The sequence below is a fragment of the Anastrepha obliqua genome, chromosome 2 (genome assembly GCF_027943255.1).
Source record: "Anastrepha obliqua isolate idAnaObli1 chromosome 2, idAnaObli1_1.0, whole genome shotgun sequence".
NCBI lineage: Eukaryota > Metazoa > Arthropoda > Insecta > Diptera > Tephritidae > Anastrepha > Anastrepha obliqua.
The window spans coordinates 104298537-104312104 of NC_072893.1; the positions used below are offsets into that span (position 1 = coordinate 104298537).

General features: G+C 34.2%; 1 protein-coding gene across 1 annotated transcript; it reads right to left on the reverse strand.

The window, feature by feature from the left end:
• Positions 1 to 5766: 5766 nt before the first annotated feature.
• On the reverse strand, positions 5767 to 6585 carry LOC129238474 (general odorant-binding protein 28a-like). The gene is made up of 3 exons (XM_054873501.1): positions 6379 to 6585; positions 6214 to 6302; positions 5767 to 6125 (listed from the first exon to the last, which is right to left on the reverse strand). The coding sequence occupies exons 1-3, from the start codon at positions 6512 to 6514 to the stop codon at positions 5910 to 5912; spliced, it is 441 nt and encodes a 146-aa protein (XP_054729476.1). The 5' UTR covers positions 6515 to 6585; the 3' UTR covers positions 5767 to 5909.
• Positions 6586 to 13568: the final 6983 nt, after the last annotated feature.

Below are 13568 nucleotides of genomic sequence, written 5' to 3' on the forward strand. Positions count from 1 at the left end.
TCGGGCGCGGAGGGAGAGGGAGCGTGGCACCACCCACCACGCCCATTAGAAAGAGTAAGGTCACACCATTATAACTGTGAAAGTCCCAATCTTCTAGGGTCCCTATAGAAGCCCCAGGAGAAGTTTAAAAATTAGGTTTTTTACGACCGCATTTGCAGTTTGTACTGAAATACAGTTGAAGAGAAGTGCATACAGCAATCGTCAACCCAGCAAGCATTTAATTTAGGTTTTATAATTCATACTATTTATGAAAATGTTTTTTATCGTAAAATGTATGCACAAGAGCCGCTATTTCACTATTTATAAACAATTTTTTTGTAAGATGTTTATATGTATATTTGACAACAAAAAAACGCCGCAGGTTAAAATTTGGATTAAAAATCGCGCGATTTTTATTCCAAATTTTCAGTGTTTGTAAAAATATATTTTTTTGTTTTGTAAGATGTATGTATGTATATTTGAAAACAGGCGTAGGCGAAAATTTGGATTATTCTTATTTCGCTTTGTTCTTCTCTCTCTCACCGTTCATTTGACAGTTCGCTCCTCACATTTATTCTGCACGGTATTAAAAACGTTTAGAAGAACATTTGTAATAATAGAATAATAGAATTTTAATAGAATTTGGAGTATTATTTATTAAAAATATAAATGTTTATGTTTATAAGTGAATATTGTGACTTTTCTGTGTTTGTATTTAAGTGAAATAAGCGTCTGTAATAGGGCATATTTTCAGGCTTATGAAAAAAGAAGTGTTTTTAACGTTAAATATTGCTATTGATTCTTAATTGTAATTTATAAAAAGTACTACAAATCAAAAGGCTAATATAGTGACTACATTTGCGTGTTATAATTTTTAAATTCGGTCAACGGACTTAGACATTAAGCTAAATACACACCAGGCAACCGTTGAAGCAACTGTTGCAGCAACGTGTTGCCTTTGTTTAAGAAACACGTTGCAACCGTTGCTTCAATCTCAGTATTGTGTATAACTGCGGTGCAGGAAAGGTACAAGCGGAAGATACGTAAAATTAAATTTTTTAAATGATCGACGAAATGCGTAAAATTACTTCTCTTATTATAATTGACGAACTTTTGTACGAAAATGAGGAAGAAGAGATGCAACAAAAGAAGAGAAAAAAATCTGGTCCAAAAATTGGCTTTTAAAAAAATTGAATTTTCGAACGAGAGGCTGCTGAAAGAACTGAAGGAAAATGAGCCAGCGGACTATAAAAATTACATGAGGATGGACGAAGCCCTGTTTAGAAAATTGTTGGACTTCGTAAAGCCCAAAATAACGAGAAAGGCAATATCAGCAGAAATTAGACTGGCAATAACTTTGCGGTATCTTGCAAACGGGAAACGCTTTTGCGGACTTGAAATTTTTATCAATTTTATTGTATTCATTTTTTAATTGTTCGTATGCTTTTTTTCTAAAATTTTTATTTTTATATTTTTCACTACTTCCATCCCACAGATCTCTCAAATTTTTATATTCGTTAATAAAGTTAACATAATTTTCATTATTTTCAATTGCCATTTTTTCCTTTTTCACTTTATTTTACTCCGCACGAACCTTCTTCTTTGCTTGTGTTCAACCAACTGAACGAGTAAAAGCAGTAAACAATGATACACACGAAGCAACGGTTGCAGCAACCTATCCCAAAAATCAAATTTATTTGACATTTCAGGCAACGGTTGCAGCAACACGAAAATCATTTGGCACCACAGCTACACACGAGGCAACGGTTGCTTCAACATGGCCGAGTTGCTGCAACGGTTGCCTGGTGTGTATTTAGCTTTATAAGCAAATTTATGGTGGTAGCAATCAATGGCCAGCCAAAATTAGCATAACCGCTTTCGGACCAAACTTTTTGAAATTGAATATCATTAATACTTGTACTGAATAAAGCCCAGAGTAGAGATGCCATAACCATAACGCCATAAATTTGCTGATCGAACCAACATATGGGCAGCACTGTAGTCGATTAGAGGTGCCATGCCATAATTCCGTAGTCATAACCATAGAGACCAATTCTCCTGAAGCATTGCTACAGAAAAGCATTGTTATGCGATCTTTTGCTGCTTTATGACCACTAGCCGATTTATAAAATTTTGAGACATATGTAAGTCCTTTCAGGCATTTTTTTCCAGAACAACCCTGACTCATCAGCATTGAAAACCTGATCAGGGGTGTACTCGTATGAATATTCTTGGGCTGCATCTACGTCGCACACTGGGGATTTTTCTACAGAGATGCGGAAAAAAGTATACATCCCAAAAAATATTTATATTTTTACTACTAACGAAGTTGTATATATTTGTGTATGAAAAGAACATGTTTAAAAACTATTTTAAAAAAAAAATTTAAAAAACAATGTTTTTTAAAATTCATAAATTTTTTTTTTTTTTTATTAATATAAGCCAACAAATATTTACGCACAGGATACATGTAAGTTCATAATTCTGAATTACCCTCAAAATGTCAAAACAAAATTAAAAGTGTTTCGTTATCATTATGCACACACTAGAAAGCGTTTAGTTATTATCATTGCCAAAAAATAATCAGTGGCGCCTGGTGGCACCTGCAATTGATTAAAACTGAAAGAGACGCTATTAAGCAACACGTATATACTAGTTTCTGACCGTAGGTAAATGTAGCTCAACTTGCAGATCCAAGAATATGAAGGAATATGATTTTTTTTTTTCGTAAAATTAATTATAAATAGATAATCAAATGTTTCACAGCCTTTGTTCTTCCGGCTAAAATATATAAAAATATCGTACCCTAAATGAAAAATAAAAAATTGGAAGTCGGCTCAAGCAAAAGGAAAAAAAACCACCTTGAGCTTTGAAGTTTTTTCTTAGTCAGTTCAAACCATAAAAAAATTATACTTTTGACATATCTATAAAAAAAAACTGTAAGTCGGAGTTTAGTAATTATTTTTGATTTTATTGTTGGTTCTATTCTGGAATTTATTAATACCATTAAACATTGCGTAGGTGGTATGTTGCAAATTTGACTTTTTTCCGCTAAATCCCCAGTGTGCGTCGCCAGAAGCCAGTTCACCTTTTAATTTTAAGCTGTGTAAAGAATGTCCTATTTTAAATCTTTCAAACCAGCCATGACTTGCCAAAAAATTTGGCTTCTTTTCAGTTGAAGAAGAAGATGGTAATTGCTCTACAATTTTTTCGTAAATTCGTAATGTTATAGCGCTATTTTTATTTGTTATAGCGTTATTTGTTATAGCGCCCGTATCAATGGGTATTTTTTTTTTTGTGTTTGATCTTCTATCCAAAGCATTAACGCTTTCTCCATTTTTTCCATTGCGATATTTCTGGTGTATGATGTTGTGCCCATACTCGTGGTTTTGCCAGCTGCAACACTCTTTTTAATAGTGTTTTCATTTGTTCTTATATAGGGTTATTCAATAGGTGCGCTTCAACTTTTTTCCGATAGGGAGGGCGAACGACGCAATATTTTTTATTTTTCGCTTGTCATTTGTAAACTTCATTAGTATACATTTCATCATGGAACCCTACACACTTGAGCAACGATTGTAAATCGTGCAAATTTTTTATGAAAATAATCGTTCTGTTGCTGCTACTTTAAGAGCATTACGGCCATTTTACGGTCCATTTAACAAGCCGTCCCGTTTTGGGGTTATGTGAAGTCATTGGTCTACAGTAACACGCCGGCGACGATTTGTGAGCTCAGAGCCTATATTGGACGCGAAATTGCTAGAATTTCGGCCGATTTATGCAAAAGAGTGGTCGAAAATTGGGTTCAACGATTGGACTTCGTAAAACGTGCACGCGGTGGTCATGCAAAAGAAATCGAATTTCATACTTAAATGTATATGTTCAAACTCGATAATAAAAAAAAAAAATTAGTTAAAAAAGTCAAACCGTTTGTGTTTTATTCAAAAAAGTTCAAAAGTTGAAGCGCTCTTACTGAAAAACCCTATAGTTCTTATTGTAGCTTCGTTCATGCTATATGATTTTGCAACATCACTTCTCTATCTCCATTTCGTAAGCGATACGAAATTTAGATTTTAGTTTCTAAAGAAATAACTTTTCTTTTAACTTAATTTTAATTTATAATTTTTATTTATATAATTTTTTTTAATGTATGTTAATTTCGCTGTGATTAAGTAAAATTCAGAGGGGAAAAATGCGGGAAATTTTTGACGGAAAATTAAAAACTTTTATTTTTTATTAAATATTTATTTCTTTATTATATTCTGAATAAACCTTTATCAAAGCATAAGAGAATTCTACCTAATATTTATTGGTTAACTAAAGAAAATCAAGAAATTAAATATATATTATAAAAATTGTTTTTTTTTTTCATTAATTAACAAGTACTAAGCGCCAGAACAAAATTTTAACAAAAGTTTAATAATTAATCTTTATTCAAATTAAAATGTTTTAATTTTTTTATTTTAATTAAACCTATTTGGTAAATTGCCATCATTTCCCTCCAAAATTTCCCGCATTTCTTCCCTCTAAATTTTACTTTAATCCCAGCCGTTAATTTATAATAATCTAAATTATGCACTCACTTGTAATGTACGACTATGGAAAATTAAATCTTTCTGAAACTGTGAAACTTTCACTCTAATACAAATTTCCTAGATAAAACTTTAATTTTATGCAAGCCAGCATATAAGCTCGGGATTCCCCGTGAGATGTGTACACAGCGCACGTGTTCAATCACAGTAGCATTTAAAATAGTGCGATAAAAAAAAAAAAAAAAAAAAAAAAAAAAAAAAAAAAAAAAAAAAAAAAAAAAAAAAAACTTATTTGGAAAACCGTGTAAAAGCGAAAACGTGTAAAACAAGTACCGTGTAAATCGGGGGATAGGTGTATTTCAAGTTGGACTGACTCATAATTTGAACAAATTGACTAAACTTTAACTTTGTATTCGCAATTACACTATGGAAATACTGAAGTACATAACATGGAAATATTGATGGAACTTTTCGATATATTACATCATTTCAATATTTTTAGGACGCATTCTTTGTTTTTTTTATTTGAAAATTTTTAAATGCGCCATTTTTTATTGCGAGTATATTTTTGGTAGCGCAAGTATATTTTGAAGATTTTTTCTTCTTGACTTTGAGGAACTGCTACAACATAATTTATTCAAAGAAATTTCCTTCAGCAGCTACAACTCTTTCACATATTTGAGGTAGCGCATAAATTCCGTTCCAATAGAACCGCTGACCTCTTGAGGCCAAAAACGTATCGACCCAATTTTTGACACCTTTAACACCAGTGAAACGTATTCCGGACAAGGCATGTTGTATTGATTGAATCAAGTGGTAGTCAGGCAGGGCAATGTCGGGGCTATACGGCGAGTGTAGTAAGATTTCCGTCCGCTAGTTCCAAAATATGTTTTAACGGATGGCGCAACCTGTGGAAGATCAATGAATCGTTTCTGGACGCCCATTACGCCGTTTTTGGTTCAATGTCAGTAGCGTTCCTTATTTTTACTTTCAAAAATTTTTGAGAATTTAAACGCAACGTTTAGTTGTACGTATAGTAGAGCCCTTAATTGTTAGGAATGTGGCTCACTTTTTGTCCTCATTAGGAAGTCCGCAAATTTCTTTGATATGAAGTTCTTTTCGACACCCATAAGTTGTTCTGTGAGTGTCGTTCTGCTCTTATGTTATTCAATAATAGCTTACTGGCTCTGTTCATGTATTATCAAATTCATCACAAAGCCATAGTCAATTTCAAGAATGATTAAAATTTAACGCATTTGGTTCATGTTCATATATATGTATATGTATATTCAATTGCTTTAACGCACAAAAAATTAAATCAAATATTTAGAATAGTACAGGTCGGTTAAAGAAGATAAATTTGCTTGGAACTTGGTTCTAACTGTGGGATTCGATTATTTAAAACTCAAATTTTTCTAAGCCGTGAGCTATTGCTTGCTCTATGAAACAATGGCTGTAGACTGCTGCTGCCTCACAAGGATCATCCGGTACTGCGGTACCCCCACAAGCGTCTATGATTTCATTGGCCGTCTTCATTTTTGTCTCATCGCCGTCTGAGTATGTCGCGGCATGTTCTAAGGCAACCGCCTTAATGAATTTGCCATCATCGTTCATCTAAATTTTTATATAGTAAAATAAAATGATATTTAGATAAAATGGCAAACTCTTGAAGAAAATCTAATATTTGCTGAGAAACACTTACCACCCCGTATTTCTTCATCATGCAAGCGCGTAAGCATTTGCCTTCTTTGCCCGCGGCAGGAAGTTTTTTGATCAATTCCTCAATATCGGCTGTGGAATATTGACCGTTAGGTATTGCAGAAACTAAGCAATACATTTTGTTTTTATAATAAAACTCCATACTTACAGGGAGCAGCACCAACTTCCTGGCGGCATTCCCCCAATCTGGTCATGAACTTCTTAATTGCCTCCTCTCTGTTGAAGGCTTCGGAGAGTGTTCCGCTCAAGACGCAAAATATAGCTATCAGGATGAGTTTGGCCATTGTAAATGTGTAAATACAATAAATTGTAAAAACTAAACTTTGATTTGATTTGAGCTAGCCGACTTCAAAAGTTTTATTGCTGCTCTCTTCAAGTTGGCTGGGCTATTTATATACGAGCATCTCTACTTCCGATATATTTAGCATACTTACATTAGCATGCACATACATACGAACAATTAAATGCATGTGTCTGTATTTATTTACAAAGGTGCAAATCTATTGTTGCAATATGTGTAAGAATATGTGTGTTTGCTGTTTTTGGGCTTTCAAATTGTTTATAATTGAATTATTATTAACTATCTATTATTGTTATTCGTTGTTGAAATTAAATCTCTCAGCTGTGAAATTATAAGTTACCTCTGCATCAGATACTTTGACGTCTATACATACAAAATACCGTATCCGTTGCCGTCCAATTGTTTTACGCTTGGTCATTGGGTAGAGGGTTGACGCGATACACATTTACACACACATGTGGGCGCAGCCGTACATACATTGTTGCTCCCGCGTTTTCGAAAAATCGCAAACAAAACATCAAAGGCTCGATTAGAAAATAAAGTGCTCACGCTTTTGTACTTAAATATTTACAGTAGATGTGCACACACACATACATATGTATATATAAGTAATTAATATTCAGTCATACCTCTACATCTCTACATACGTACATACATATGTATAAAATCGTAGAAAATTTCTTCGAAATAGCATCACTTAAAAACTATTGCCCCGATGTCAACATTTTTTTACCGTTAAAAAATCTATGGATCATAAATGGTTTGCCCCATTAGCAGGGTGTTGCTCTATATATGTTTGTATTAAAAAAGTAATTCATTAAAAGATTTGCATGAGTATTAAAGCGTGAGTATCTGGGCAAATGTTTTGACTGAAAACTATACCAAAACAATGTTTTTACAACGTTATTGAAAAATATCAACTTATCAAAGCTTTACTTAAATATTAAGGCATAAGTGTCAAATAAGCGGTTGCCGTCCACCCCTCTGCGGCCATCACGGCCACGGTCAGCAAATGGATAACTACTATCCACAAGCGAGCTTGGCAGGCAGAGAGGCTGCAGATGGACAAAACTGATGTTACCTGTCATGTCCGATCGACTGTCGCAAACCCTTCTGTCATTAAGCAGAGGGGAGTGCAGACGGCTGGTTGGACTGATGACGGGCCACTTTCTGTGGGCAAAGCACATGGAAAGGTTGGGCATCTCAGACAGTGTACTCTGCCCAGCTTGTGAAGAGGAGGATGAGACGGCGGACCACTTCCTGTGTGTCTGCCCCGCCTTCGCTCGAATCAGGTTTGAGGTCTTTGGCACTGATGTGCTAAGAAGCGACCATCTTGGCTCCTTGGCACCACAAGATCTACTCAGATTTCTTCGGAGATCGGGTAGATTTAAAGAAAATTAAAAGGGAATCCAAGTGTAGTACAATGGACTTAATTAATGTCTGAGTGCTGCACTTGCTAGTTGTCCCAACAAAAAAAAAAAAAAAAGAAAAAAACGATTGCCGTAGCCGAATGGGTTGGTGCGTGACTACCATTGGAGTTCAGAGAGAACGTAGGTTCGAATCTCTGTGAAATTAAGAAAAAGTTTTTTCTAATAGCGCTCGCCCCTCGGCAGGCAATGGCAAACCTCCGAGTGTATTTCTGCCATTAAAAAGCTCCTCATAAAAACTATCTGCCGTTCGGAGTCGGCTCAAAATTGTTGGTCTCTCCAATTGTGGAACAATAACAAGACGCACGCCACAAATAGGGTCAGGAGCTCGGCCAAACTCCTAAAACGGGTGTAAGCGCCAATTGTACATATCAAACACATGTTTTTAAATTTTGTTTTGGTGATAAACAGTTGCGAACACGAATACAGTAGCAGTACTAAGAAAATTAAAAATTGTTTCAAACGATTTTTAATCTATGAATTTATCAATTTGAAAGAGAAGTACGGATGCTCCAAGAGAAGTGGTAGAAAACCAAAACTTAACGCTAGAGATGTTCGGGAAATCAAAAGTTAAGCGCTATTAAAAAATCAAATAGCCTTGCTGAAATTAAACACGTCCTAAAGGGGTCCCGGTGGTCTAGAGCTCGAAAATGTAGGGTATTTTCAGAAATTTTTGTACAATAAAAAAATGAAAAACGTTATTTAAATTTTTTAAGCTTTTTATTTAACTTCTTTTACATACAAATATGAAAAAATAACTTTTTTTAATTTTAATAATTTGATTTTTTTTTTTAATTTTAATAATTTGAGTTATGAAATTATTAATCAGTATGACTGTACTAGAAAACAAAATTTACAAAATTTCGCGCTTTTGAATTTGACACTCTAAAAATCGGGGTTTTTCAGTTTTTCATAAAAAAAATACGAAATAGTTGAAATAATAATATGATTCTAGTACGGACGATAGCCATTGATGTTGTGAATACTATATTAAAATTTCAGACGATTCGGTTGAATAGTTTTTATTTTTTTTGACAACACTAGGCCGAAAACATTAGGGATATTCGTTTTCCAAGCATTCGTTTTTGTCTTGACCAGCTATGGCTAAAAAGACCTTAAAACTTAGCTGGAATCCCGTATATTCTACACATAATTTTCTATGAAAAAAGTACTGGGAATTGGTCAATGAGACACAAAACATTAAATCGTGGTGAGCACATAGGAATTAGTTGAATTTGTGTAATTTGTCTACATTGACGACAAGATTATTTTATTGATGTTGCAATACAAATTATATAGCAACATTCGTTATGTGCATTGGTAAAATATTTCAAAGGTGAGCTCTTTAACAGACCGTTATTGGGGTCTGAGCGAATTTGATGGGCTGACGTCACTTGAGGAGTGTTTACATAAAAACTGAGACTGGTTCTTGATATACGTCGAAAATCAACCAATGAAACTTCGTTGCCGTCTGAACAACGACTGATTGGGCGAGTATGTGATTGGGCTACTACGCCTTAGTGATGTACGAAAACAAATGAACACAACCTTCACTCGTGTTGCTTCGTTGTTATCTGAGCAACGACTACTTGGGCGAGTGTGTGAATACATGTGAAATGATCGTGCGGAATTCGGCTGCCGAATTCCCAAGTGACGCGCCAGCCAAAGTTCCCCCACAATTTTTTTCTTCCTCAAGGATGATAGATTACCAGGTTTCCTATTTAGCTATGATGAAAAATAAAATCTTGAGGACTTCGGCTGGCACGCCACGGGAGTGATTCGCAAGCCAAATTCAGCACGAATAACGGTATGATATCGGCCACACAATTAAATCTTTCACCTGCGTTATGAGAATGGCCACTGATTTTCCAGCCATAAACATCAGATTACTGCTTATGAAATTCACCACAGCGTTGCGAGATAAAACGAAAGGAAATATGCCTTGTTTTTAAAAGCAATCCTTTTCGAAATATGTGTACTAAACAAAACAAAATTTTCTTTCCAAGTCATTTCTTCTCCTGCTCTATAATAAATAGATAACTTCCATTTCAGACTACTTAAATTCAGAAAAAGATAACATATTTTAATGGTGCACTGATATGGTTTTTTCTTTTCAATTGATTTTCAGCAACCTAAGGGTATGATTAGAGATGAATAGTAAAGAATTTTTTTGTTTGAGAAAGTTCCTTTTGAATTTTTCAATAAAATATTTTGAAAAGAAAATTTGCGTTGTTTTAATAAGTTTTTCTTTTTTTTTGGAAATTGCTGTCACGCCGTTTATTGGCATTGAGCTTTAATATTGTTTGCGAATTAATGTTGAATATTACAGAAATGTTGGCTAAAATGTCAAAAATAATGAAAATTCATAAAGAAAAAATGAAGGAACAAATAATAAATTTAAGAAAACTAACTTTAAAGAAAAATCAGTACACAAATATTTAATTCATTCTAAACCATTTTATTGATTTTGTTTATTTCGAAAAAATTGTGACATTACAAAGTTTAGTTTCAATTCGATGTTTATTGAAGTGCTGTGGGATACACAATATTTCTTGTTTTTCCATCTGGTTCGTAGACGAATAAATCAGAAGTTTTTCCGACACGTGAGCAAGCCACATAGAGCTGTCCATGTAAGGATCATGGATTCTCCAAATTTAATCCACACGCTTGTAACGATTGTCCTTGTGCTTTGTTAATAGTCATTGCGAAAGCGGTGGTTTTTGAGTTCATCCATGACATACAGACAGTGATGGTAAATGATTTTTGGAAAAATCCCTAAACGGCCCAAAAAAATTCCCTCCTTTTCCCTACAAAATTCCCTACATTTTTTTCTCCTCTGTTTACACTATAATGAGACACTTGCAACGTTAAAATTGAATTATTTGCTTAAGTTTTGGACTTGGCACTTTATAACAAAAACAAGTTTTATTCCAAATATACACCTTTTTATTATATTATAAACACATATATAAAGAAAAATTCAGCAAAAAGATTAAAAATTAGATTTGTTCATTACATTCAGCTCTGGCACGATTTCTTTTAAAAGTGGAATTTAATGGTCCACTACTTGCAGCTCGACATTATGATCGGCTTTTTCTTGAAAAAACTGTTTATTTTAGGTTTTTTTTTTATTGCGTTCATATTTTTTTGGTGCATTTTCGTTTCGGCGTGCTTTTGCAAATCAGACTTGTCGCAGTTCAAAACTTTGTCGCACGCAGCGCAATTGCATTTAAATGCATCGTTAGTCACAGCTTCCAACCAGCCACTGAAATTGTCGTCGTCAAGCCACTTGTTATTGAACTGTTGTTTCCGATACTTGCATTGTTTTTCCTGGTGTTCCTCCGAAGGGTCAGTCGCAGAGGAGGAGCTCATTTCTGTAAAATATATGCATTTTAAATATAAAAAAACTAAAACTAATATAATTGCAAATTTACTTCGTTTGCGTTAACGAAGAAAAAAATGGCAATGTTGGCGTATTAACGCTTTTAAAAGTATGCTGCCATAAGAAATAAAAGTCTGGCATGATATCTTACTGCGGACTTTTATATTATTTTAAATGAACTTTTTTTAATTTTTCCCGCTATTTTAAAATTGTTTTTGCCTTTTTTGAAAATTCCCTACATTTACAGAATTTAAAAAAATCTGTCCTTTTCCCTACACCCACATTTTTCGACAAAAATCCTTACATGTAGGGAATTTTCCCTACATTTACCATCACTGCATACAGACAAACATTCATTTTTATATACATATATGGTGGGCCATGTAAAATTTGCTTTTTGAATTGGCTATAAAAAAAAAAACTAATCAATATTTTTTCAAACTTTTTTTTTTTATTTTGAATATTGCATATTGTCATTTATGAATGAAAAATAATATCGTTCAAATGATTGCCACGAATGGCTTTACAGTAGGCCATTCGATCAACCCAATTTTTAAGCACATTTTCAATCGTCTCTGGATGGTTCGCATAGCATTTGTCCTTAACGGCTCCCCACAAAAAATAGTCCAACGGGCTTAAATCACAGCTCCGAGGCGGCCAATTGATATCGGAATTCAAAAATGGTAGCTAAAAGTTCGAGTGTAACTTTGGCAGTGTGACAAGTTGCACCGTCCTGTTGAAACCAAATATCGTCGATGTTATCCTCTTCAATTTTTGGAATCAAAAACTCGTTGAGCATGTCACGGTAACACTCGCCATTTACTGTAACCGCAGCTCCTCGCTCATTTTCGAAAAAAATGGCTCGATGATGACGTCAGACCCAAAACCGCACCAAACAGTGACTCGTTGTGGATGCATTTGCTTCTCTACAGTAACGTGTGGATTTTCTGAGCCCCAAATCCGACAATTTAGCTTATTGACGTAGCCAGCGATGTGAAAATCAGAAAAGAAGAAGAAGACTCACCACTTTGGAAATAGGTTTTCAATATTTCCCAATTTTGTACAAGCATATAGCGTCCCATTTCGTAAATGTCAAACCTTTAAGTAAATTATGAACACATTTGACATGTCATTTGTGTTACCATTCTCAAAAAAATAGGTTGTTCAAAAGGCAAACGCTATATGACCCACCCTGTATATGGAACTTTTTTTAAATATTTTTTTAATAGCATAGCAATGCAATGCTGTCTTTACGAATATAATAATTAATAAAAATCACAAAATGTAAGCTTTCTAGAAGGCATCAGCCTAATGAAACTTGGAAAAATAGAAAAAAAATTCCATACAGCTATTAATTATCTTTATACAAGGTGGCGCAAAATTAATTCTCATAATTTTTTTAATAAATTTTATACATTTATATAAGGGTTTTTCAATTGGCGCGGGTCGATTTTGGCGCCCTGTGGCAGCCATTTTGTTTTGGTGACATCTGTCAAATCTTTTGTTTATTATTCAGTTGTTTATGCCAAATCATCATGGCAAGTTACACGATTGAACAGCACGTTCAAATGATAAAACTTTATTATCAAAATGAGTGTTCATTAACGCAAACGTTGCGCGCATTGCGCCCATTTTTCGGTAGACGTGGTGGCCCTTCCAATATCTTATGGCCCATATTGAACCATATGGACCTAGACGACATGTGGTTCCAGCTGGACGGCGCTACGTGCCACACAGCAAACGCCATTTTATTCCATTTCAACATCTTTCCGCCCTTATTGAAAAACCCTTTATATAATTGGCGCTTAGGCCCTTTATTTAATGTTGGCCAAATCTTCTCCTCCAATTTATGCTGTGCGGCTTGATGTTTTCTACAAATACTAAAGTACACCAGTAATAATAATTTCAATAATAATTAATAAAAACCGACACAGCTTATCACTCACAAAGCAAGCACGTCACTGAAGCCTTTTGATGTCACGAAATTCATCAATAACATTAAATGGCATCATAAGTTACACTAAAATGTTATAAAATCAATCTAAAACTAGCAACTGAATGCTAGTGTATGTATAAATGTATGCACGCATTACGTAAATAATTCTGGGAAGTAAAAATGAAAATGTTGAACTTAACACTAAATTTACTAGCTGTTTGAATATACCTATTTCTACCAAAACCGGTCAAAATGACTGATCTTTATAATAAGTGCTGAGCGAGGTTTAAAC